Source organism: Pararge aegeria, chromosome Z (genome assembly GCF_905163445.1).
Source record: "Pararge aegeria chromosome Z, ilParAegt1.1, whole genome shotgun sequence".
Taxonomy (NCBI): Eukaryota; Metazoa; Arthropoda; class Insecta; order Lepidoptera; family Nymphalidae; genus Pararge; species Pararge aegeria.
Window position 1 is genome coordinate 18,139,511 of NC_053208.1, and position 24,763 is coordinate 18,164,273.

Here is a 24,763-nt window from a genome sequence, read left to right on the forward strand (position 1 = left end):
TGTTCATGACATTGAGTTGGTGGGCATTTTGATATAAATAAGACAAATACGACTGCATTATCGATGCACCTCAGAGTCCTACATGGACTCGAATGATGCAAAGATCCCGGTGTCGTAGTCGTTTATCAGCTGTGATGGGAATGTTATAATAGTTATTAATGTTACAATTTGGGTTTGCACTTGTTGTTTTGCTTACCTTTGAGGTTCGATACGGCAACAAAAGTAACTTATCCTCAACGACTCTATTTACTATATATTTAAAAGTTTATTAAACGCCTTCCTTAGGAAATTGGTTCTAGACTGACGATATTGCTGATACAATTTTCTGATGTGCTTAGTATCGCTTGAGCCGTTTCTGTTATATTTTCATTTGATGAAAATGTTTACCAATCGGTGCAATTTACTATAGTAAATAATTGGCAGGTACACTTTCAACTGCAAACAATGCAACAAATCCAAGTAGATTGTGTTTGTTTTTTTTTTAATTCAATTTTGTTGTAATATACTAAGCCTACGTACAAAAGCAACCTTGTTCAAACAGAAGTGAAAACATTGGATTTTCTGTCGATTGAATTTCACCTGATCTCAAATAAATAATATAACTGTACAAAGTGTGGTTAACCAGACATTTGTCCATTTAATCTTCGTGATTGATTCTGTGACCATTGAGCAAATTTAATTATTTCGATCGAGTAAAGCTAGATTTTTCATTTCAGTGCCCTTTGGTCGATTATTTTAAATGTGTAGTTATTAAGTCACCTTATATATATGTTTTATGGATAATATAAGGCTAGTAATAAGGTATTAAAATGCGTTGCTGGTGGTTTGCAGAGTTTAAATATAAAACAGATGACAAAAATCACACATTGGTGTGAACATTTATATCATTATTCTGGCATTCGTAAGCGGAGTAGGTATGAATATTTGGTCAATTTGATTCGGTTGGAAATTGTGATAACAGCAATTTCGTGCTATACTAACAAAGGTAACCTTTCAGTCACATATGTATCGACCCTGCAGTCTATTTATATTGTTTGAATCTATTTTGAAAGTAGTTTTCTTTGGATTAGGTGAATAGGTTGAAAATATCGGGTGAAAAGTGCTACCTACACTCGTGTATTTTTAACCGACATAATAGAAAACTGTTGATTTTAGGCCCTCGCTTTGTTTTGGCAGGCTTTAAATCGATGCATCTCCTGTGGGCTTATATTAGATAACCTTAAAGTGAAGTTGAAATATTTTAAAAGCTCTTATGAATATTACATACTTTTTCCATGCTTCACATTGATGTAGATATCTACACTAGCTTACTAAAAAATAAAGTTATGTTGGATTCCGTGATCCTGGAAGAAGCCTTGTTACGGGTTATCATTAAATTAAACATCATATCAGCATAATATTTCAGTGTTGTACTAAAGTGAGCATCTCACGAATTAACTACCTATAAGTTCTAATTACACAGTAAACCTACGTCTATATTATAAGTGATGTAAAACTAATCATTATAGCCTATATGGCAAATTTAGTGGGGTACGTCGGTCACGTCATAAATTTGGAGACACAGAATATTTGTTCATCGTATAAGTACTTATTTTACATTTTAAATTATTTTCCATCATGCTTTATACAAAGTTCTATTAGTGTAAACCAATTTTGAAAACACTTTTGACAGTCTTGATCCAACAGGTCAGAAATTGCTACTTCATAGGAAGCCTCTTATATTCTTCGGCGCTCGACAAAAGCTTTCCTTTTATTTTTTCGTTCCCAGTCAGGCTGTATGTCCCCCACCCTGGGGGGAGTGAGGGTTTTAACACAAGATTCCTTAAGAAATGTCTTTGTTCTACGGAGAACGAAATATTCGGGCAATATATTTATGTTACTGTTAAATTAAAATTTCCAGCATAAACGTCGACAATTGTCGGCTCCGACAAAAAACTAGCCAACATTGAAATTTCAAAATCTTTGCAATGGGTCTTCGGGCACCAACATTTCAGTAGAAAAGTCTTTCTCGAATGAATTAGCTTTTAAAATACAATTTTTAATTTCAAACTTTTTAAAACTTTGTGAGTTACCTATACGTATAAGCGGTACACTTTTAACCACCACGACGAAGAAGATAGTTACGTAGATTTAAAATTTCATTATTAGGGTATCAGACCTATAGAGCTTTATTCATAAGCTTAAATATATATAAATGCTATATATTAATATATATTTTTATCATGGGCCACTTGTGCCTTACTTGCTGTTTCCTCGTTTTAGTTTTTTGTAATCACGTATTTAGTTCACGTAACTTTTTATTTTCATTATTTGGTGTTATTTTATATTGTTCTCAACTTTATTTGTACTTGTTTATGATATTACTGTAACCTATTATATAGTTTCATGTTATGAAAACATTAAACTTAAATAATATATTTAAAATAAAAAGTAAAGGATGTCATTAGTAAGCGTTTGTAAGTAAACCAAAAAAATTAAATGACAATAAAATAAAGAGAATATTATAACACTACACTATAAAAAATACCACCGAGGCAGAAAGATTTTCATGAAATAGAGATATACTCCTTAGTATCCTTTTTATAATAAATACCAACTACTTGTTGAACAAACTTAGGAAAACATTGAAAATTCCATTTTTCCATTGCTCCCCGCTGCAGATACGATTAGCTAACAAAAAAAACACCGTACTTTTAAAATTAAAATCTTAAAGTATCTTACACAACTTGTCACAAAGGCCCTTTATGCTCGCACTATGATCACTTTTAAACTTGTTTTATTTCTTTCAGCGTGTTTAGTTGCCTATACTGGGTGATGGATATTTTTAACAATGAAATAGGGATGATTCACACTACACCATGCACGTGTAAGGGCGTGCCGTGAAAGTCAGTAATTTCTGTCCTAGCCCGGCTCAGTATAACATTTAACGATTTCTCGCGGTATGCACGAATGCTATGAATAGTAGATTAGTATGGTCCTAAGACAAGCTCTAATTTGTAGTCATCGTCAACCAAAAAACAGTCTAAAATGGTAGTGGGCTAATCGGTTAGATTTATCAAACCTATGACCCTAAATCTTTTATATGCGGCATCAAACCACCGGAACACTTAATCGCTGGGTGGCACCTCGTTATCCGTAGGGTGCCAAACATCCACGAAAAAAAAATACACCTTTTGGGAGTTGAATAGCGTGAATCTACCTTTATCAATGCTCGGTTTCCCGCTGGAGTACTCCATTTTCTATAACGTAACCGCATTGACGTGAGGATAATAAACGTCACTGCTCCGCAGCGCTTGCTCATCACAGCACAAACCCACATCAGAATTTTAAAAACTCTTTTGTTGGAATTTCAAGCTGCAATAAATCGAGAGAGTATGAATATGAGAGCACGTTCTAAACTACTCGTAGCTTAAACATTCTTTATGAAATCCCTCAGTCTTACTTCCACACTAGCTTTGTTCTTCGGTTTCATCTGCGTTAATTTTGGGTTGTAGGTTGATGTTAAATGGACTATAATTCTATTGAACTATTAAAGGAAAACTAGAAACTGTATTGTTTTTTTGGGCGCTAAGTACGGACACATTGACTATTTCATTAACAAACGAATGAAAATTGTCTTCCTATTCGTGAGTTCTTATTTTTCACGTAAAACATATACCTGTAGAAGAGATAATAGATGTTAATAAATCGACCAACAAAACAATGAATTCTTATAATGTTTGATATATATAATATTATACGCGATGGTTTTAAAATACGCGTTTAGCTTGGTTGTGTACCTACCGCAAGATTAATTTGGAAAAAAAAAAAGAAAAAAATAAAAGGAGTTTAAATGCCCCGCCATCGATGTGATCTATCTATCTTATTGAGATTAAACTAACGCAGCCCTCATATATTTCAATTTAACTAAATAATATTTCATTTATGATTTCGTCAATTCTATCCTTAATAAATTCCATAAATTAAGTTTCTCTACGGATTACGACGAAGAAGCATTAATCTTATTGATTTTATTGCAGCGGGAGGATGAAAAGACCAAAATGCACATTTTTCATCAATCACCCTACAATACAGTAATTCTGTAGATTTTATATTTCTCAATAAACAGATAAGAAAAGTTGATCTCTATTCATGTAGGTTAATAAAATAAACAATAAAGAAGTATGTGTTACCTCACTATGCAAAAATAAGGTGCTTGCGTCACGATAGTGGCGCTACGCCGGCGCTTCTAGTTTTTGTATAAAATTGATAGTGGGTATGCGCCCCACATTGGCGCCACTGTGACGGGTAGCGTGTGTGTAGCGTATTTCTTCACGTAACCTTTTTTATTTCAATCTCAGTCCTGCACTCACTGACACATCAAAACAAAACCAAAAAAAACACACAAAACCTAAACTATTTCCAGTGATCTACAAATCTTAAAGTTTGGCACGAAGTTACATATTTTAACACACGTGAAGAGAACCATCCACAAATCTATAATTTAACTTTTTGCTACAATTTTTTTTTTTCCAAAATCTGCAATAAAACTCTGGTGTTGTTAAGAACTTCATGTTTTCATATGCAATTTGCCATATGCAAATTGTATTTTTTTTTTGGCAAATTGTATTGTCGCTATTCAAGCACTTTGTCAAAGAGCGGAATAATTATTATGCTAATGATCTTCATAATAGTCACTGAATCTTTAACAGTGTCAAAATACGGTTTACGATAATAATACAAACCAATTTTATATATAAGTACCTACTTAGTATTAGTTGCTTGGAATATTGTATTTTTTCAATAAATTCAAGATAACATACTTGAATTATAAAATCAATTACCATGCTGTGATCCCGCAAAACCTAAGAAATGGCAAAAAAGATTTGATTTGAACTTTTTTTTGATATAATTTTTGCCTAATGGTTTAAAAAAAAGAAAATATAAATAACCCGAAGGAACATCGCTAGATATAAAATAAAAAACTTAGTAACTTTGTATAGGCATTGTCCCCTCAAATTACTTTAAATCTAGTTTGATGTTTACTTATTAAATATATTGTAACAGCGCAAAGATGTATCATGCGGATAGGTAAAACTTTGTATGTACTTAAACGTATACAATTAATCGCACTACAAATTCTGGCTGATCAAAGTACGTAGCGTGCCGAAGCTACCTACTATTTCATAACTACGACTGCTCATTATCATAAGCATCGCAAGACAATATTCATCCCTTAGAAATTGCTACTTATAATTTGCGACAACTTTTTATCTACGGTTATCAATTGATGCTAGCAGCTAGTTGTGGGTTTGCCGACACTCTGGTATGCTTTGGCAGTCTCCACGCCATTAATTTAGAAGCTTACCCCCTTATTAATATACGAGGTGTAGCGTCGAAGTAGCTACGCAGTCCTTTGTCACGCTCTGACGTTAAGAAGGTGCCGTCAGTTGAATTCTGACAAAACACTGCGTAACTTTTCTGACGTTACGCAACGTTTATTAATAAGGGGGTTAAAATAGGTACATCGATCCACCGAAAGACGTGACCGAATTTCAGCCTACTACGTATAGCTAAGTTTATTCATTCATCTTTGGCAAATCGTTTTCGATTTGTTCTGATTTAGACTCTAGACTTGTTTAAGAAGAGGATTGTGATTGTGAATTGTAACCATCCTTTAGTCATGACATTAGTCTGCTCTATACATAACAAATATGACTCGTGACAATGATAAGCATACACTTCGATGAAAACGTAAAGTAGATCTCGAATAAGAACAGGAACATCAATATTTCCTTTTGAAACATGTTTCCGATTTCTAAAACCGGTTTTAAAAACGCTTGTTGCGATCTTTGCATCAAGCTAATATGTTCAAGCCTAATACAATCTAAAATGTTTGGTATTGGGATTTTGGTCTTAATCAAGTCTGCCCCATGAAATACTAAATAATATTACCTTTAAATCATAACTCATCTTACTGTCACAGCTGCCCTAACTTACTCGAACAAATAACTCCATACGTATAATACTACAGTCACTTTTATTGATTATGTACTCACCTTCCTGGCGTCGCGCTTCGTATACGGTATCTCATATTTATACCAGTCCCTAGATTTGCTCCGCGATTGCAAGAATACATATAGAAAGAGATACACGGACAAAAATCACAAAGTCATGAAGAAGACTTCTAGGAATGTGTGCTGAACGTAATTGCATCTTCTGGTCTTATAATCTCGCATTGTAAGGAAATTATTTTAGCATATAATGCCATCTAATATATATAACCAATGTTTTGCAGGTGTAGTGTATTATTTTAAATTTTTGATTAATTCATTCATTAATACATTTTATTAATTACTTCAATTACAGGATATTTTTTTATAATTGTACTCATTTTCTTCAATTTTATTCATCAAATTTTATATGATTGTACTCTCAAGCGGTGATAGCCCAGTAGGTAGGATCCCACTTTATTTTCGGGAGGCCAAATTCGAATCCCAGGACTCACCATTAACTTTTCAAAGTTATGTGCGTTTTAAATAATTAAAATATTACTTGCTGCAACTGTGAAGGAAAACATCGTAAGGAAACCTGCATGCCTAAGAGTTCTCCATAATGTTCTCAATTGTGTGCGAAGTTCACCAATCCGCACTGGGCCAGCGTGGGGGACTACGGCCTTAACCCCTTCTCATTGTGGGAGGAGACCCGTACCCAGTAGTGGGCCGGTAATGGGTTGATATGATGATGATGATTATAAACACTGTACTCTACTAAAACAAATTGTAGGTCTAAAATGTTTTCCATTGAAACAAACTTTCTGCAAAACACCGTTTTGTCAATATTCCAGACAGACAGATCAATAAGCGATTTCTAATTCTTATTATTAAGTGCAGCAACATTTCAGTGTCGTTTATATTTACATAAATAAATACAAAAAGAAAATGCACCCAGATAAACTTCAGTATTTTCTATAGTAGAAAATTTTAATATTTTTAATTTAAAACTTACAGTAATGAGAAAATTTAATTACGCCACTGTCTGCGGAACCTTTTACATTAGTATTTTAACTTAGTGGTGCCCTGCTAGTTTTGTATTGTCATAAAACATGCTTGACATGTCACTCTATTTTATCTCCTTATTCCTAAAATAAACGACGGGAATTGCAATATTTCTGGAACCTATATTGAAACAATACACGAAATGCTTTTGTTAGGGCAAATTTAATACTCCTACATAATAAATACTTTTACTTTTCAATTTAATACAGAATGAAGAATCAGAGTAATTTTTAAGAGTTCTTAACATTCAACACAGTTGTGTTACACTTGTTGAACATACAAATCACAATTATTTGCAAATATACATTGACCTTTAAATAAACCTTCTGTTTCAACTAGAATTGTCTCATCACGAAGCTCAAATGACTACTAATTGCAGCAATAATGGCGGATATTCATGAAATTGTAAGAGCCACCCGACTGCGACGTGACTGGCATTAGTGTGCATGACCGACCTCAAACTAAAAATGGCGGCCGCGAACCTTCGCTCTGTACGTGTGCGAACTGTCAATAAAGTTGCTATTACTATCCATAATCGGATGCGAAATTCTCTATTGAATTCATGTGCTCTCACTGATGGTAAACATTGTTGCAAACAAGATTGCAAAACATTGTATCTAATGAGTTTAATGAAAAAGGGGCACGTACCTACCTACCACAATTTTATTCATTAACTAACTATTGCCTGCGACTTCGTCCGTCAGTTTTCCCGGAGTTTGTTTCTGGATAATAATGAGTAGGTACCTACTTTAATCATGTGGTTCATAACATTTATGTACCATCAATAGTTTTCTCAGCGTACGCCAAATACCGAATTTAATCGTCAAAACTATGCTACTTTAAGATTACATTATAGCACTTTTACTGCGTTAGCATTTTTTACTACATTATAGCCATTTTCTTAACGATCTCCAATTTATTTGTAAAAGCTTTCTGTTCGTAAAAAAATTAAACAAACAAAAATCTTTCTAATTTATAATATCTTAATGCATTACAATTCAATTGTATTTAATGGACTTCCAATTGCCATTGGTCCGCAGGGTGATTACGTATCTCACGCCCGGTTAGCGACAGGCGTAAATCACGCGATCATTTCTATTTAACGTCACTTTTGCATACAAAAATACAAAAATTACGTAATTTACAGCAAAGATTGCAAGATTTACGCATGTCGCAATCCTGTTTTGTGATCACCCTGCCGATTGGCTTACACCGCGGCATTTTTCATACTTTTAGCATTTTTATACCCGTCGTAACTTCTAAACGATAGATCCAATTTGAATAATTAAATGAGTATGTTACAGGTACATCATTAATGTTAATTATAATTTTAATTATTTTTATAACTATTAATATCATTATAGGAATGTTGTCTTCTTTCGATTTTACCAGTATTCTGATTGAAAAGTTTGAACAAAATTGGTATTTATTGTATTGTATTGTGACTTAATTCTAACTATGACATATATGGTCGTGGACTTTTTTGGCAGCAATGATGATCAGGTACCTTAAACATGTAGTACATTATTTTCATGTATCGTTATTAATTTTCGCAGCGCACGTCAGTAAAGCTTCAGTCTATATGATTTTTTCCAACATCTTTAACAATCATCGTTATATACTAAACTGACGAATCATATTATACTGAAACCTTCCTCAAGAATCACTCTGCATGAAACCTTATAGTATCGTATGGTATCGGTAGTTTTTGAGCTTACTTATGCAAAGGGGGACTTTGTTTTATAATATGTTTTTATAAGGTAAATTTTTTTTATAAGGTCAATTAGATATTTATGTCTATATTTCGCCGTTTTTTCAGTTGAAATAAGCGTTATTTAATTCGAAAATCAAGTTTTCCTAGATGTTGAATACTTTTTGAATACTTAAAAAAAAATTGTCCGATTTGCCTCAAGATTAAGGTTTTTTCCTGCGTTACAAGGCAATCTTTGCTCTTTTGAATGCCGAATTTATTCATGATCGGTTTGGTGAATTACTCTTTAGAAGGTATAGGCAGGGCGTTTCCATAAAAAATATCTATGTATTATTTTATATTTTTTATATGATGAAGTCTGATAAATATGATAGCATTTGAGGTAACACTTTTGACTGAAATTACACAAAAAAATTCATGAAGGCTACGAGGAAATTCTACTTACAGCCTCAGAAATACTAAGATACCTTGAAAGAAATAGAAAACAAATATGTTTGCTTTAATTTAAAAATAGTTTTCCAATGATAATATTAGCGTATCGGTATTTCACGACCCCTTTTTTTTCATTTAGTTAACCAGCATTGTATTTTGCTGATATATTATACTATACATTTTATATGTAACTTTTTGCAGTCATGAATTATTATTAAAAGTTCTAAAGTTACAGTACGAAAATAAATAAGAAATAAATATCATCGCAATGCAAACTGCTTCAGCTCTAACATCGGTATCTTAGTTTATACATGATGTGTTTGAAAGCGTCTTCACTGACAAATATGAAATGCAAATGTTTGATTAAATATGCAACGGCACGTTTTGCTTCGCTGACGTATTGCTTATTTCATTTTAATAGTAGATTCTTGCCTTCAGATCTCTCGTTAAAACTATTTCGGCGTATCGCAACTATCTATGTTCGAATATATATAAATCACCTCCAGGTTTGAAAAAAAACGTCTTAAAATAAACCATCACGCTTCGCTATATTATGTGACGTCAATTAGTGTGCGTGTCCGCTTAGCTGTATCAAACATTGGCGCTGTAAGGAATGTATTTCGTTACAAATAGTTCAAAGGGCTGCGAATATAGGCCGTGATAGGGATTCATAGGAAAGACTGTATAATCCTCTCGAGGGTGGTAACTGTGAGTGTGTGTGTGTGCGCGTGCGTGTATGTGCGAGCGCGCCTGGATGTGTTTGTGAGTGTATGTATGTGTATGTGTGTGCGTATGTGCGTGTGTGTGTGTATGTATGTGTGTCTGAGTTTATTTATGTGTGTATGTATATGTGTTTGTGTGTCATACGATAGTGTTGAGTTGGCTTGCTGGGTTTGTTTTCTTTTACGCAGCAATAATGTTACGTTTTGACTTTATTTTATCACAAACATTGCTTATTAGTTTGAGAGTGACCAAAACTGACTTTTATCATGGGAAAAAGGGGGGTTACATTCGGAAAGAACTAAAGCTCAATGTCTCTAAACTTATTGCTTACTGGCAAGCTGTAAATTCTGAAGAAAACACTGGGCCGCATACGTCTATCTTCAGCGGAACCTCATAATTAGTTCCATATTATCAGGTCACAAGCAGATACATAGCTCAAGTTTGTAATAATATACCTACATCTAATTCATAAAAGCAATGTTTAAATAAATGCTGTTAAAAACTCTGCGTATAAAAAAGGATGTCAGTAGTAGTATGCACCGTTCGCATCGGTTCAACGATTGAGCCGAACATAGGTAACAAAAACACAGAAATAGACATACTTTCGCTTTTTTAATGTTATCACGGATGAAAGCCATATAAATTATTTGATTGCAATAAATAAAAATCTGTGTCCACATGCAATCGCTTATTTCAAAATGGTCTAACAGACTTTATTAAAGAATTCATAAATCTATATCCTATAATATGTATTTATGCGAACTTAGTTCGGAGGAGGAGACACAAAGTTTACGTTTTACAGTACCTAACTAGATAAAATGGACACGGCTACACCGTCAACGAGCAACGTGCTTTGCAGAGCTAATTTTATTTTCATTCATAATCCGGTTTAAACGAAAATAAAGTTAGCTTGGCTCTTTACGGCAATTTGTTTGGTAGTACCTATAGTCACCTATTTCTTACCGACGTCTAAGGGCGGTTATTAGTTTTATCGCTTTGTGTGTCTTTCTGTCAATGTTGTGGTAACTACGAAATCGCATTTCTAATTTTCAGACCATTGGGTACTTCTACTATTTACTACTTTCAATAAGCCGTCGGCCCAGCGGGTGATTATGGGCAAACCCACCCGTTAGTAGAAGCCTTTTGTTCAGCAGTGGTATGTTATAGGCTATTGATTGAAAGATACTTACCAACTTAGTTTTAGGTTAAATAATCTGCAGTCCACTGTACCTACACGAATAGAAAAAGTATATTAAGTAAATAAACTGAATTTTTCTTTCCGTTCTATAAATATTTTTGAACACAATATCTCTATATTCATAAACGAGTTTTAAATATAGCTATATTCCGGATTTTAGAAAAGAATGTAGCCAAAATGCTAGTACATATTAAAGTGAACAAATGAGGAGCATTTTTTCGTATAAAAATACCTTATTTACTAATAAGAAGGATGATGCGGCATATTTAGAAGGACTGTCGATGGTCGGATGTAAATTTATCGAATTTCCTCTTCACCATGAAGCGCAGGTTTATTAAATAACGCCTTTAGTAGGTATCTTACTTAGGTGTATTTTAATAATGTCGCAGTATTATACGTAGTAAGTAGCAATATTTTTTATTTAAATCGTCACATTAACTCCATACTTAGTTGTAGATGGTAAAGAAAACATTTTTTCCCTTATAACTAAAAATAAACTCATTATATTATCATAAACTCATTTAAGTTCTAAGTGAATTCAGTGGAATGAAATTCAACCGGATAGTATGCTAACTAAACTTATTTTTTTTTAGTTATCGTTTCTTTTTGTTCAAATCCATGGAAACATGAGTATAATTTTCATTAAAATATGTTATTTATAACTAAAATATGATCCGTAAGTTTTTCGTTAGTGATTTTAAGTTCTCTGAATTTTAAAGAATTGTTTAAATCGATCTCATAAGAAATTCTTTAATCAAGCTTTTAAATCTAAAGAGTTTAGAGAGAGGTAAATTATTACCCCTGTGATTTAATGTTTACTCGTGCTTCAATTTTAATTAAAATGTCCGTTCGTATCCCTATCACAAGTTTTCTGAGCTATTGCACAATTCAATTTACATAATCTTGCCTTCTCCTTTTGAAGTACCTAACTATCATTTTGCTAGCACTTATCGTCTTATCTAAAATTACAGAACTATTAAATTATGTTATTATAGTTATTATATTATATTCGCATAAAAGGTATTAAAGTATATCAATTAAAACATTCAATATTAGTAGAAATTATTTGGGGTTTGTAACAATCGTGTGTAAACTAAATGTAAAAAAAACATTTCGTTCTAAAAATATTAAAGTTTAACGAACTATTTTATTTTCCAATCAGGTATACTACAAACCACTAACATTTTATAGCTTTCTCTTAGGGATTTGTCCGCTATTGTTAAAGAAAATTTTATTGGCTATCGTTTTTTTTATTTTCTTATTAGTGTAGGTATCTCTCTCACTGACTGAAGGTAGTCCAAAATATAAATTTGTAAAAAACAGTCGATCTTATTTTCGAAGATATCGTTTTTAGAATTTTATTGGTGACATGCATTTGACAACTTTAGGTAGGCTAAGTAAAATCGTGCGATCTCAAAGTACAATGTCAAAGTAAACTAAATGCGTCGCGTCGTCGCGTCGTCCCAACATTTTTCCACCGAAAAGCATTATGGATTTAAAGGTGAGCTTTTCCCATTTCGATGGCTTTGTAGCTGTATATTGAACTACCGCACCGTCTTTTGTGATGCTTTTATCGAATTCCAGACACCGACTTGAAGTCCAGTTGTATTGCTTTATACATAATATTATTACACAATTACCTCCTTTGTATAGCGACTCACATTCTTAATATTTATTTAGCTTTATAGTATTTTGAAGCTTACTGTAATAATTTGATTCTTACTGACTTGTGTGTAAATGCCGAAAATCATACATACCAGTTTTAGCGCAGCCCCTTTTTGTCCTAGAAGGCTTGATAGATTGTAGTAAATATAAAGTTGTTAGATTTTCCATAGTTTATCCATCTTTTAACATTAACTCTCGCATATTAAGTATGTCTTATATACCAGTTTTTATCCCAAACGTTGTGATCGATGAATAATTGAAAGAAAATAATTTAAAGAATCTAGTACTTACTTAGTTTGTAATGAAGCTTATAAATAAAGACGGAAAGAATTATTGATTAATAATCTAGTTACGTTGTTCTAGCTTAATTTAGATACTGTAACAAGAAAAACTTAAAAATGTTACTCGCTAAGATACTCAGTACCTATATGTTAGGTTAGAGTTACAAAAGGTGAATTCAGCAAGTTAGTAGGATGCTACTAACTTGGGCGTTTTGAAGCTAGCGAGGCGTGGGATGGCCGGTAGCTTAACGGGTGGACGAAAGAAAATTGATGATAGACGTTGCAATTTGGTACTATTTTACATGAACAAACAAAATCTACCTCGCCTCTTTTATGCAACGTGATTTCGTGACTTAGTGCAATATCCTTTCATATGTTGGCTTATTTATGACGCGATTATTTTAGATATCACTTATTATTATAAAACTGGTCTTTTGAAAGTAATTTGTAAACGAAAGAAACCATAGTATAAAAGACTAGAGAATACTAGAGAAATACATAGTAGGTACCTTGATAAAAATATTTATTTCAATATGGACAAACCTAGAGTGAACAGACAGCTGTCTTTTCACTCTTTATTTGTAGGTACTCACGTTATAAGAATAGATTGTATGGAAAATGGAAGCCGAAAAAGCTGCTCTGTAAAAGAATCATCTATATTTATTTTATATCTATATTTTCATTTTACTGTAAAAGGCATTGTTTTTTGCTAAAAGTCCATGAACACCCACGTATTATTTTCCTATAGATAACACCAACGTGAATATTGGATCATGTAATTAAATACGTTCTTGAATTCATAAATATATTCCGTTCTGTTTCGCAAAATGTTGCGCAATATTATAGTTTACGGATAATATGAAAACATATTTCGTTTCCAGATATTTCAGTTATCAAATATATGATTCCAGATATTTGATATCTGAAATATCTATTGCGTTATTTACTGGTAAATTTTACAGTTTATGATTATCACATTACCATGTGTAACTTTCGATGTAATACATTTTAAAATTAAATAGTGTATCATAAATATTTGGTATGATCAAAAATCTGATATGCATCTCGGCTTCCGTTTTCATACAACGTAAAGAGTTGAATAAACATTTTCCATGTAAGCGTGCTTTTTCTTAGGCTGCTCCATTGTTCGCCATATTCGCAGCTAAGCGCTTCCTATTATAAAAAAGAATATTTAAAAAAACACTAAAATTATTTTAATTAAAGTTAATACAATTTTCTGTGCGCAGTGGCGTGCATAGAGGATATGCACAGGGTATGCAGATGTTATCAAAATTAAGATATCCTCTCGTATGAGTTATACAAATTGTAAGGATAGGCATTGTAAGAGTTGTTTAAAACTGTGTACTGGAGATGTTCATTTTATATCATCTGTATACCCTCTATGCACGCCACTGTCTGTGCGTGGGTCTATTTATTTAATTTTTCAATGAATTATTTTTCGTTCCTTTGTTTTTTTCTTTTTTTATTAGCACCAAGAGATATTGCATGAACTTGCTATAGAGCCAATTTTAATTTTTAATTAGGTACTTTAGGTACAGTTAAGATTATCTGTCTTAATAAGTGCAACTTGTATCTACATTGTATCGCCCTACTGCTACTTACAAATGTCTATCAGTCTAGGTCAACCGAGGTAGTCGATAACTGTATAGGTAAGGTAGGAAACTAATGTAAAAGCCGTAGAAAATAACATTGTTACAAATCTGTTATACTTCTGCTTGCTGCTGATATGACCTATATATACGTCGGGTAAATCGGTTCTAAATCCGAATTTAAAATTAAAAAATGAATTTCAATTCTTCACAGGCTAAACGTTAAAGTTACCTCTACCGCAACTTAATTCTGAGTTATTGATGAAAAACAACAACTATGAAAATGAACATTTTCGTTGTTTCTTTTAATCGGGCAACCAGAATTTGCTAAAAAGGGAAAATGTAAAAGTTCACTTAGCGGTTACGTATTATTTTAGGTCGATTTTTAAATTGTAACGTTCCGGTAATGCACTTATGACGAAATATATTGAAAGTCTTATGGTAACGGCAGAGCACAACGGATTTATAAAGTCCTACTGAGTCACATTGCCAACGTACCGAAAACGTGCTTTGTTTTAGGAAATTTCATTTTCATAAATTATGAAGATAGGCTGAATTTCCTCGTGACCTCTTTTGCTCTATAATAATGTAGCATCGCTATTGTTGAGGAAAAACCTGAAATTTCGAGATGTAGCACTATCGAACTAAGAGTACTTATTGGGAACACGACCGGTGCCCCTGGCGATTGCCGCTAGGGCGCGCGCCTCCCTTTATCTCTATCGGCGTTGCGTCCGTGACATTTCCACGCCCTAAGCTTTGCCATCCTTTGTCACATGAAATACCTTAGCCGCCCATGCCTGTATTGAAATAAACACTAACTACGAGACCAGAGCGTTCCGTTTTACTGATACAATCTTTTTTAGTAGCGATATATGCAAGAAAGTAGGAGGTTGATATGTGAATAATTCTATCTATTTAAAATTTATATTTATATTTATTTATATTAATAAATATAAATTTATATATATTAACTAAATATTAAAAATATATGCTCAAGATAGTTAACTTAAAGTTTCTTATTGTTTTCAAACTCATAAAGCACTTAAATGGCGCCTTGAATTCAATACTATCCTATTTGTAAAAAAATCAATCTTATTAATAACTTACGTTAAATTAATAGTCATATCCTCCTTGGAATTATAGGCGCCGAAATTATAATTTGCTATTTGATAAAAATACGAGGTTAATATCGAAATTTCGAACTTGACATTTTCTGTTGAAAGTTAATCCGATTTGTGTCTATTTTTTCCAAATCTTAAGAGACACAATTGAAAGTGTAGCATGTCGTTCATAATATTCATGAAGGTACGTACTAATTTACAACGAACGACACCGACCGGGCTCGCATGACAGGCGTCTATCTGCTTACCTACTTATCCATTATAAAAGCTGCTAAAACAACGGAAATGTCAACGCATTTCCAAAGAATATTATAAATCTTTTTATCTACGCTTCTTCTCAAATCATAAATAATATCTCTCATCTGGTATGAAGAAAAAGTACTTTTAAACTTACTCTTGCGATTTATTACTCCTTTATATGACAGTTGCGGTTTAAGAATTTTATTCTTTTCATAAGAACAGTATTCACTTACATGAAAAGATAGTTGACAAACCTATTATAAAGAAAGAGTTGCTTAACGCATAGAATTTCAATTCTTCACAGGCTAAACGTTAAAGTTACCTGTACCGCAACTTAATTCTGAGTTATTGATGAAAAACAACAACTATGAAAATGAACATTTTCGTTGTTTCTTTTAATCGGGCAACCAGAATTTGCTAAAAAGGGAAAATGTAAAAGTTCACTTAGCGGTTACGTATTATTTTAGGAAAAACAACGGAAATGTCAACGCATTTCCAAAGAATATTATAAATCTTTTTATCTACGCTTCTTCTCAAATCATAAATAATATCTCTCATCTGGTATGAAGAAAAAGTACTTTTAAACTTACTCTTGCGATTTATTACTCCTTTATATGACAGTTGCGGTTTAAGAATTTTATTCTTTTCATAAGAACAGTATTCACTTACATGAAAGAAGACCTTGGCATTTTGATATTATTATATCCAATAAGTGTACATATTATATCACTCGCGTAATTGTCGGAATATATATGTCAATATTTAAGTTCATAGATTTTCTTATTGTTACAGAAAAATGGGCTGCTTTTTCAGCAAAGACAAGCTCACCAAGGAGGACATGGACTTCCTCAAAACTCATACATCTTACGACGAGACCACCATCAAGGAGTGGTACAAGGGCTTCAAGGTATTTATCTAAAAAGATAGCTAAGCTTCATGTGATTCATTTTGTGGAATTTCTGGTTCAATCCTTCAATCATAACCTCAATTAAGAAGCTTAGTGTCAGCATAAGTCATACATAAGTCCTTACTACCTACACATTTGATTCGCTGTTCCAGGTAGTAAATCTTACCTAAGAGAAACGGCATCGATGCGATCGAGCTTGTGATTGTAGATATTCGTAATTGGAAACATGTGGGATGCATACGAAGCAAATATACAGTAATACCCACGTCACGTCACAAAGTGTATCTAGCATCCAGACTGCTCTTGTTCTATGATATTGCAAAGCTCCGTTTATTTTCTCTATATCTACTGAGTTGTGCTTTACGAGGGTAGAAATCAGCGGATTTCATGTATTCATTTTCAAGTGTCATAAATAGGTTTATATTATTTAATTAATTAGGACAGTTCCTCGTGTATTTAACAACCACAAAACGCTACGCTCAAGAGGCTGACTCTATTACATAATAAATATTTATTGTCAAGGCAAGGATCATCCGATTACAATCGATGCTATGAATTGTATAGACTATATAAAAAATCATATGTTCAAGAGGTTTCGTGAAACGCTAGCGTGTCTTCATGTCTAAGTCTTATTACTGATGCGTCTTTTAGGTGCGATTTACTCCTTAGAACAGAATTAGTTATTTTCACATTAATTGATTTATTTAGGTTGTTTGGAATGTGTGGCTTTTAACTGTTTTTATCTTGTGTTCGCAGCAAGACTGCCCTAACGGGAGGCTGACGCCAGCCAAATTCGTCGACATGTATAAGATGTTTTTCCCATCTGGTAACGCAGTCGAATTCTGTGATCATGTTTTCAGAACATTCGATATGGACAAGAATGGATACATAGATTTTAAGGTAACACTATGCGCCTGAATCAAATTTACAAAATGTAAAATTTATGTATTTTTACAGCATGTAATCGCGAACAATGCGAATGTTCGCTGGCTGTTGTTTTAATCATATTGTTTGCGCATGCTATTGCGAAGTGTTTGAATAAATATTGTTTTGCCGATGCTGCGAGGTTGTCTATATTCAGCTACAAATTACTGTTGTTTACTAATATTATGGAATAATCTTTTTTATACGATCATGATGGGATCGAAAAGCTTCTCTCGCTAACTCAACTGGGTAGTTGTCGTGTTCGATACACGAATGAGCTTTTTGTTTTAGGAGTTTCTCCAAGCTATCCATGTGACATCCAGCGGAACTCCCGAAGAAAAGCTTAAATGGGCTTTCCGTATGTATGACGTTGATGGGAACGGAGTAATTGATATTCAGGAGATGACTAAAATAGTCCAGGTAAGACCATTGCGAACATTGTGACATTAATGTTTAAAAAAAACGCAACCGAGTTGTTTATCAAATTTCGAAGAGATTATCTTTTAACATTAAATTGTAGGTAACTAAATTCTGTACAGCGTTGAACAAATACAAAGCCTCCCTATACGTACTTTACAGGCTATTTACGACATGCTGGGTGCCTGCTCAAGTAACAGGCCCGCTGATTCTGCCGAAGAGCGCGCCAAGAACATCTTTGCGAAAATGGACGAAAACAACGATGGACAGCTTACACAGGATGAATTTCTGAAGGGCTGCCTCCAGGACGAGGAACTTTCCAAAATGTTGGCGCCTTAAATTGGCGCTTTTTCTCTTCACATCCCTATTTTCTATAATACCTCAAACAAACCCCCTCCCCATTTCAATGTTTCTCTGTGCTATATAATCTATGCATTTATGTTGCCTGGTTCGATTATCGCATAGGTATAATAATAATTACGTCTATGAAACATTTTTGAAATATTTGGTATTTATTTCGGCGTAACTAAGTCGATTGCAAGCTAATTAACGATGAAAATAATCTTTAAAACACTTATCGATTCAACGATCTTATAATTAACGAATAACTTACTTACTGATTTCCATCTTTTACTATAGAGTTTTATCAAAATTAACATTTAAATTATTTAAAGAGCTTTAGTAAAAAAAAAACATTATTATTATGTCTTATATTTAGAGGGCATAATATGTGTATTTAATATACTTACCAGTAACATTATTACTATACAAACATTTTTTTGAAAGATATTGTATGAAAACATTCAAATTGAATTCCTATGGATTTTCGTTGTTGACATAGCTCAACGGTTTTCAAATCGTTCCGCTTGCGCTCGTGTGAAATGCAAACTGCATGGTCGTAAATATCCGATCTAAATATGAAACGCTGACATATACATAATATATCCATGTTGTCGCAAATCGAACTCTGATCTAAATGTGTATGCGATACGTTTGATCTGCAGTCTTTGCTTTCGATCAACCTAAATCTCGGTTCTAAAAGCAGCACGATCGATACATGTTTATCAACGCACGATAGTATTGTTTGCATCAATCTATACACGCCCGAATTTAATAGAAATAACTTTCAAGACACTCCATTTTAAATTAAATGATTATAATATGATTATTTGATGACAAGTAACAACTAACAATAATATATTTGAAAGATAACGTTTAATTTACATTATTATAAAGACTCAATTCGACTATCTATAAGTTTTATGTCCACACTTATAGATAAATGTTTCTTAAACTATTTGGATATTCTATATATAAAAAAAAAACTATCGATGCATAATTAATGGATCTATTGCACAAATATAAACAAAAGTCAATCTTACTTTATTATTTAATAATAAGGAAACAATTAGGATAGTGGGTAACGACCAGAAAAGATCAGAATAGTAGTATAATATCGCAAAACGCATATATGCAATGCACAAGTAAACACATTGTTGCACACAGTATCTGGTCATTTCTATGGATAATTCGATCTATGTGTAAGTTTTATTAAAATATAATAAATAATAAGTATTGTCATTCTATTGTCAGCATCGGTGTTATAAATCGTTCGTATTCGATGTTCTTTCTTCTTGATCACATTGACAAGGAACTTCATTGCCGGGCTTAATTTGAAACTAGCTCTGTTACAATTCGCTTATTCAATTGATTCCAAACGTTAACAAGGTTATTTTTCTGTATCGATTTTAATTTAAAATTGCTTTACCTTCTTACCTATTATTTACTATTTTTTACTAGTCTATTATTATTTGTTTTTACATTCCCCTAATACTGTGCCTTCTAGTTCCCTTTAAAGTACAAATATTATGCTTTAGCCACGGGGAACACGCAGCTAGACCCCACGCAAACCCATGTTTGACAGAATTCAATTGGTAGTACGTTTTCATCCTAAAACACATTATGTAACAACACCGAATGTGTGGTCGCTTGTATTGGCTATTAGTAATGTGTTTCTGCTAAGATTGTACTTACATATATGACTCAAAGCGTGTACCCGTGCCATTCATTGGCTTCCATTCTCTTGTTTTTTTTTTTCTTTCATGCCCTGCTCAGTTATGATGATTTCAAGAAATATATATCTACGCCAAAAATATGCACAAATCCTTCCAAATTTGTAGTTAAGTAACCAAATATTTAGTGTGTCCTAGTCTCATATCTTTTAGATTGTATATTTACTAGACGATAGAGAGTAAAATAATTATAATATTGCTAATTTTTTTTCTTTATTAGTTTTTAGTTGTCCATTATGATTGACGGAGTCGCGTATCGTAAATGAAGAAATAATTAAAAATTTATTAGTTTTCAGTGCATATAATTAAATTCAATATAAATGCTGAATCTTAAAATTTATAATAGGCTATTAAAACACTAAGCCGACTTCAATTTGCAACTTTAATAGAAGAAAGAAACAAAGAAAGTATAAACATACTTTCTTATTATGAAGTACTTAATGTTGAAACTACACTTTTGCACTGATTGCAAGTGATATGTACTTTGAGAAGTTCAGCATCCAACTCCGGAGATACATTTTTATTAGTTCTTCTCAAAAAGTATATGGGACCACCCCGAAGCCAGTTGAAAATCTTAAATCTCCGGAATGCTTATATCGTTTTGAAATTTGACACAATCTTGCATTCGAATACGCGCATTTTATACTATAACATTTTTAGAGATATAGCGCCAACTGTTTTATGTAAAAGAAACCCATAGATAATAACTTTTTTACGGCAATGGGATACGGTATGTATAAAATCTATCAAATCAGACTGAGTCACAGCATCCAGTAGCCAGGAACTACTGCTAGTCTATATATAAAAAACAGAAAAATCTGTCCGCCCAATAAAATACATTGCTATCATTGGCGGCCTACATATATGAAAATGAGATACATCTCCACTCCACTCCTCATTATGAAGTCGGTTATAAAGAGAACTAATTAAAATCGAACTTATCTACCTACTCATTAAATAGGTTTAACAAATTAATATATAAACAAATAGGGTCCTATAAAATTTAGATAAAGATTAAATATTAAAAAATCTATTTAAAAACTTTCACCGCCATCATGTTTTAGAATCACTTTCAGTTTTATTTCATTGCGATAAGTGCACTGGAAACTAAAATTACAACTTTAATTTATGATATGTAATACATTCCATGTTTTTATTTATGTAAGTTTTAAATTGTACTAGTAAATAATGTATATAATGCACTTTGCTTATTACTTTCAGTACCATATTCGAAATCATAAAATTACCTACGACTCTTATATGAAATAAAAATTATAAGCTTTTCAACTTCCAAAATAACAAGTGAACTGTGCAAATATCTTTTTAAGATCTTTCAGTATAAACAAGTGAATATATCCAATAAATAAAGGAAGTACGTGAGATCTCAAAATCTAACTCAATCACGCATTTTATTTAAAAAATATATTATCACAATGTGATAATATATTTGAAAGCAGCTGTTTGAAGTAAAGCTCGTATTTGCAAGGGGGGTTTTTATTCGATATTTTTTATCACGAAATTACAATCCGTAATATGCTAATGCATAGACCTATTTAGAATTGAATACATTGGAATCAAATAAAAGTATTATGTCCGTATGTTTTTTAAAGCTACAGAAAAACGACGCGCAATATCCTTGTAAGTGAAATAAATGAGTTGGTTAAATATCGGTGGTGGTGGGACGAGAAAAAAGAATAGGTACTATAGTCGGTTTCTTTGTTTTCTATCGCCTGGGTAATTATTAGATTTACTTCTGCAGTTAAAGTTACACAACGGTATAGCACACTATATATAAGAGCCACCAATTTGTATGCGCATTGTGTTTGTTCACATTCAAGTTGCGACTAAGCGATTTTGTGTCCGCATTGACCGCTAGACTTTCGCGATTAATCAATATATCCGCATAGCCAAAAATATTTACTATATCGGCGACATAAAAAATAAACGTATTAATTGTTATCAAAACAAATCTTTAATTTATTTAAAGCGGACTAACATAAGATTTTTATGGCTGCATCTTACTTCGAGTAATGAAAAATAATGTGTCATTAAAATCAAACCAACATGCTAATATGCGTGAAATTGCTAGCTACTAATTCGGAAAAGGTCATTATTCCTTTGAGTTGCGCAAAAGTCGCGATCAATGTGAACTAACCACTTTGTGTCTTATTATTTTAATATTTTCACGACATACACAATTTATACACTTGGTTATAGTATCGATAAATTTAGATTGAAGAGCTCTATACCTACTGTCAATTGTATACTCTATGGTCTTTATATTTTAGAATAAGCATTATTCGTGTGCGGGCTATACTTTCCAATTCAGTTAAGTAATTATTTTATACTTTATATTTTTTTTGTATGTTAATTAATGTTCGTTATGCTAAGTTAAATTTGTATTGTTAAGATTTTTATTTACTGGTGAAATAGAAGTTATTTTTTTCTGTTTTTGCTATTACTTTTATGTAAACTCATGTCTAAAAAATCCAGACTATGCATTCAGAAAAAGAGTGAATTATATATCTTACTATCGCACACTAATGTAGGAAAAAAAAGAATTATCATTATTTGTCTGTGAATTATTTAAATCCTTAGAAAAATAAACTTTTAAGATTATTGAGTGGTTTAATTTTTGTTCATTTGCGAAGATCTTTGGCGTTTCTCGAATGCGATGGTATACTGGACATAATCTAAAATGTTTACTGAGCTTCTGGAGATTTTTAGGAATGAGCTTCAATCAATTAGTGTATAAAACTGCAGATTTCTAGGCATTAGAGCACAAGTGTGATTTGACATTCTATAGAATCGCACGAGTAGGAGTACCATTATGCAACAGTTTTATAAACTAATATTTCGTTCATGTATATATTGTATTAAAATATTTTAATTTTAATATGTTTTTTACTTATATTAAGCACACACAGAATTTATAAGTTTTACATCTTGAACCCTTAAGGTGATTGACTCAATGCGGTCGTAGTTTCTATTTTAACATTTCAAATTAAATTCTCAATTCCAGTAACATTAAAGTTTTTGGATCAGCGCAGACCGAGCGGCAAACTTATTAGCTCGAAAACTTTTAAATTTATTATAATTAAATATCTACCTTATCCAATTTGACTACTACTAAATAAGGCTTAGTGCCTAAGAGAAAATCGAATTACATTATATATAATTAATAATATTTGAATTGATTTATTATCAGTCCGAAACCTGTTCGTACGCTCCGGACACTTGACACACGGTCTGTGGTGACCTTTGCGATTTAATTTTCAATTATTATCCTCCGGAAATAAATCGGTTAAAACAAACTTTTGTTTGTTAAATTAAATTTAAATATATTTATATTATATACACGTACGAGTGACATGTATTTAATCATCTTTTTACGTTTTCCGTTGGGTTATATATTTTCATTCAATTTATAATGTTATTTGAAGTAAAGTTTAAAGGACAATTCAATTACCAACCTATTATATTCTTATAATACGTGTTTTAGAAATATTACTATTTAGAAAATTTACTGTGTAGTTGACTTCAATGCAATCTTCGTATTGTTAAAATTCTAGTTGGGAAAACATTTGTAATAAATATTATTTGCATTATACAATGGTTTCACTTTTTTCACACATTATTAATTTGCAAGGTTTCCTAATAAACATTGTAATTTTAGAAAAGTTTGAAATAATTCGATGTTTTAGTTGATAAAATAAATTAATTGCAAGCGCAAGTTTTAATGGCACTTAAAAAACAAGATACGTACTCACTAATATTCTAATATTACGAAGTGTGTATTACGAAATTGTGTATGGTATTATTTAATTATGTCCGCGATACTGTGAATATATTAATTGTATATTTTAAAAAACAGTCGGAATAACATTTTCTTTCCTTCCACTACAACAAAATTGGGTCAATGAATATTTGATATACAGCTTGTATATTCACGTATCATTAACAACAGTATATTATATTTGATGTTATTGACGTAGAATTTATATATCATTATTTTATGTTTACAATTAATTACTTTAAGGCAATTGTATTGTAAAAGTTGAAATTTCGTCGCAATACGATACAAGAAAGAATTACTTTGTTTATATTGTCACTTGAGTTGATGCAAAGATTGACAGAAGATTAACATTGCTTCCAGAAACTTGTGGCTTAAAATTCAAATACACCCGTTGTAAAACACGAACGTGACTGAGTGTACAATTAATTATTTTTATAAACATTTAGGAATTAATTTAATATGTAAACTCCTATGATATTTGTGTGTTACATGGGTGGGCCTTTTATGTTACAGCCGTTTGTATTTATCGCATTAAACGTCCACAAATCTCTAGAAGCTAATATTGTCTCTGTCTGAAATGGATTTGGTAAAGTTATAGGATTATAATTACTTTGTCTTTCAGCCAGCGT

The 24,763-nt window shown here is 32.2% G+C and overlaps 2 protein-coding genes across 3 annotated transcripts in view; both read left to right on the forward strand.

Annotated features, from left to right (window-relative positions):
• The window catches only part of LOC120636338 (neuronal calcium sensor 2), a 130,789-nt gene extending 111,350 nt beyond the window's left edge, over window positions 1-19,439 (forward strand). For both annotated transcript variants that reach the window (XM_039907769.1, XM_039907770.1), the window contains exons 2-5: window positions 16,811-16,925; window positions 17,682-17,825; window positions 18,141-18,269; window positions 18,429-19,439. In XM_039907769.1, the coding sequence (XP_039763703.1) occupies window positions 16,811-16,925; window positions 17,682-17,825; window positions 18,141-18,269; window positions 18,429-18,605 (565 nt within the window). In that variant the 3' untranslated portion in view covers window positions 18,606-19,439. The remainder of the gene's footprint in view (window positions 1-16,810; window positions 16,926-17,681; window positions 17,826-18,140; window positions 18,270-18,428) is intronic.
• Window positions 1-24,763, forward strand: part of LOC120636339 (neurocalcin homolog) — a 131,820-nt gene that overhangs the window by 101,492 nt on the left and 5,565 nt on the right. The gene's annotated exons all lie outside the window — the stretch shown is intronic.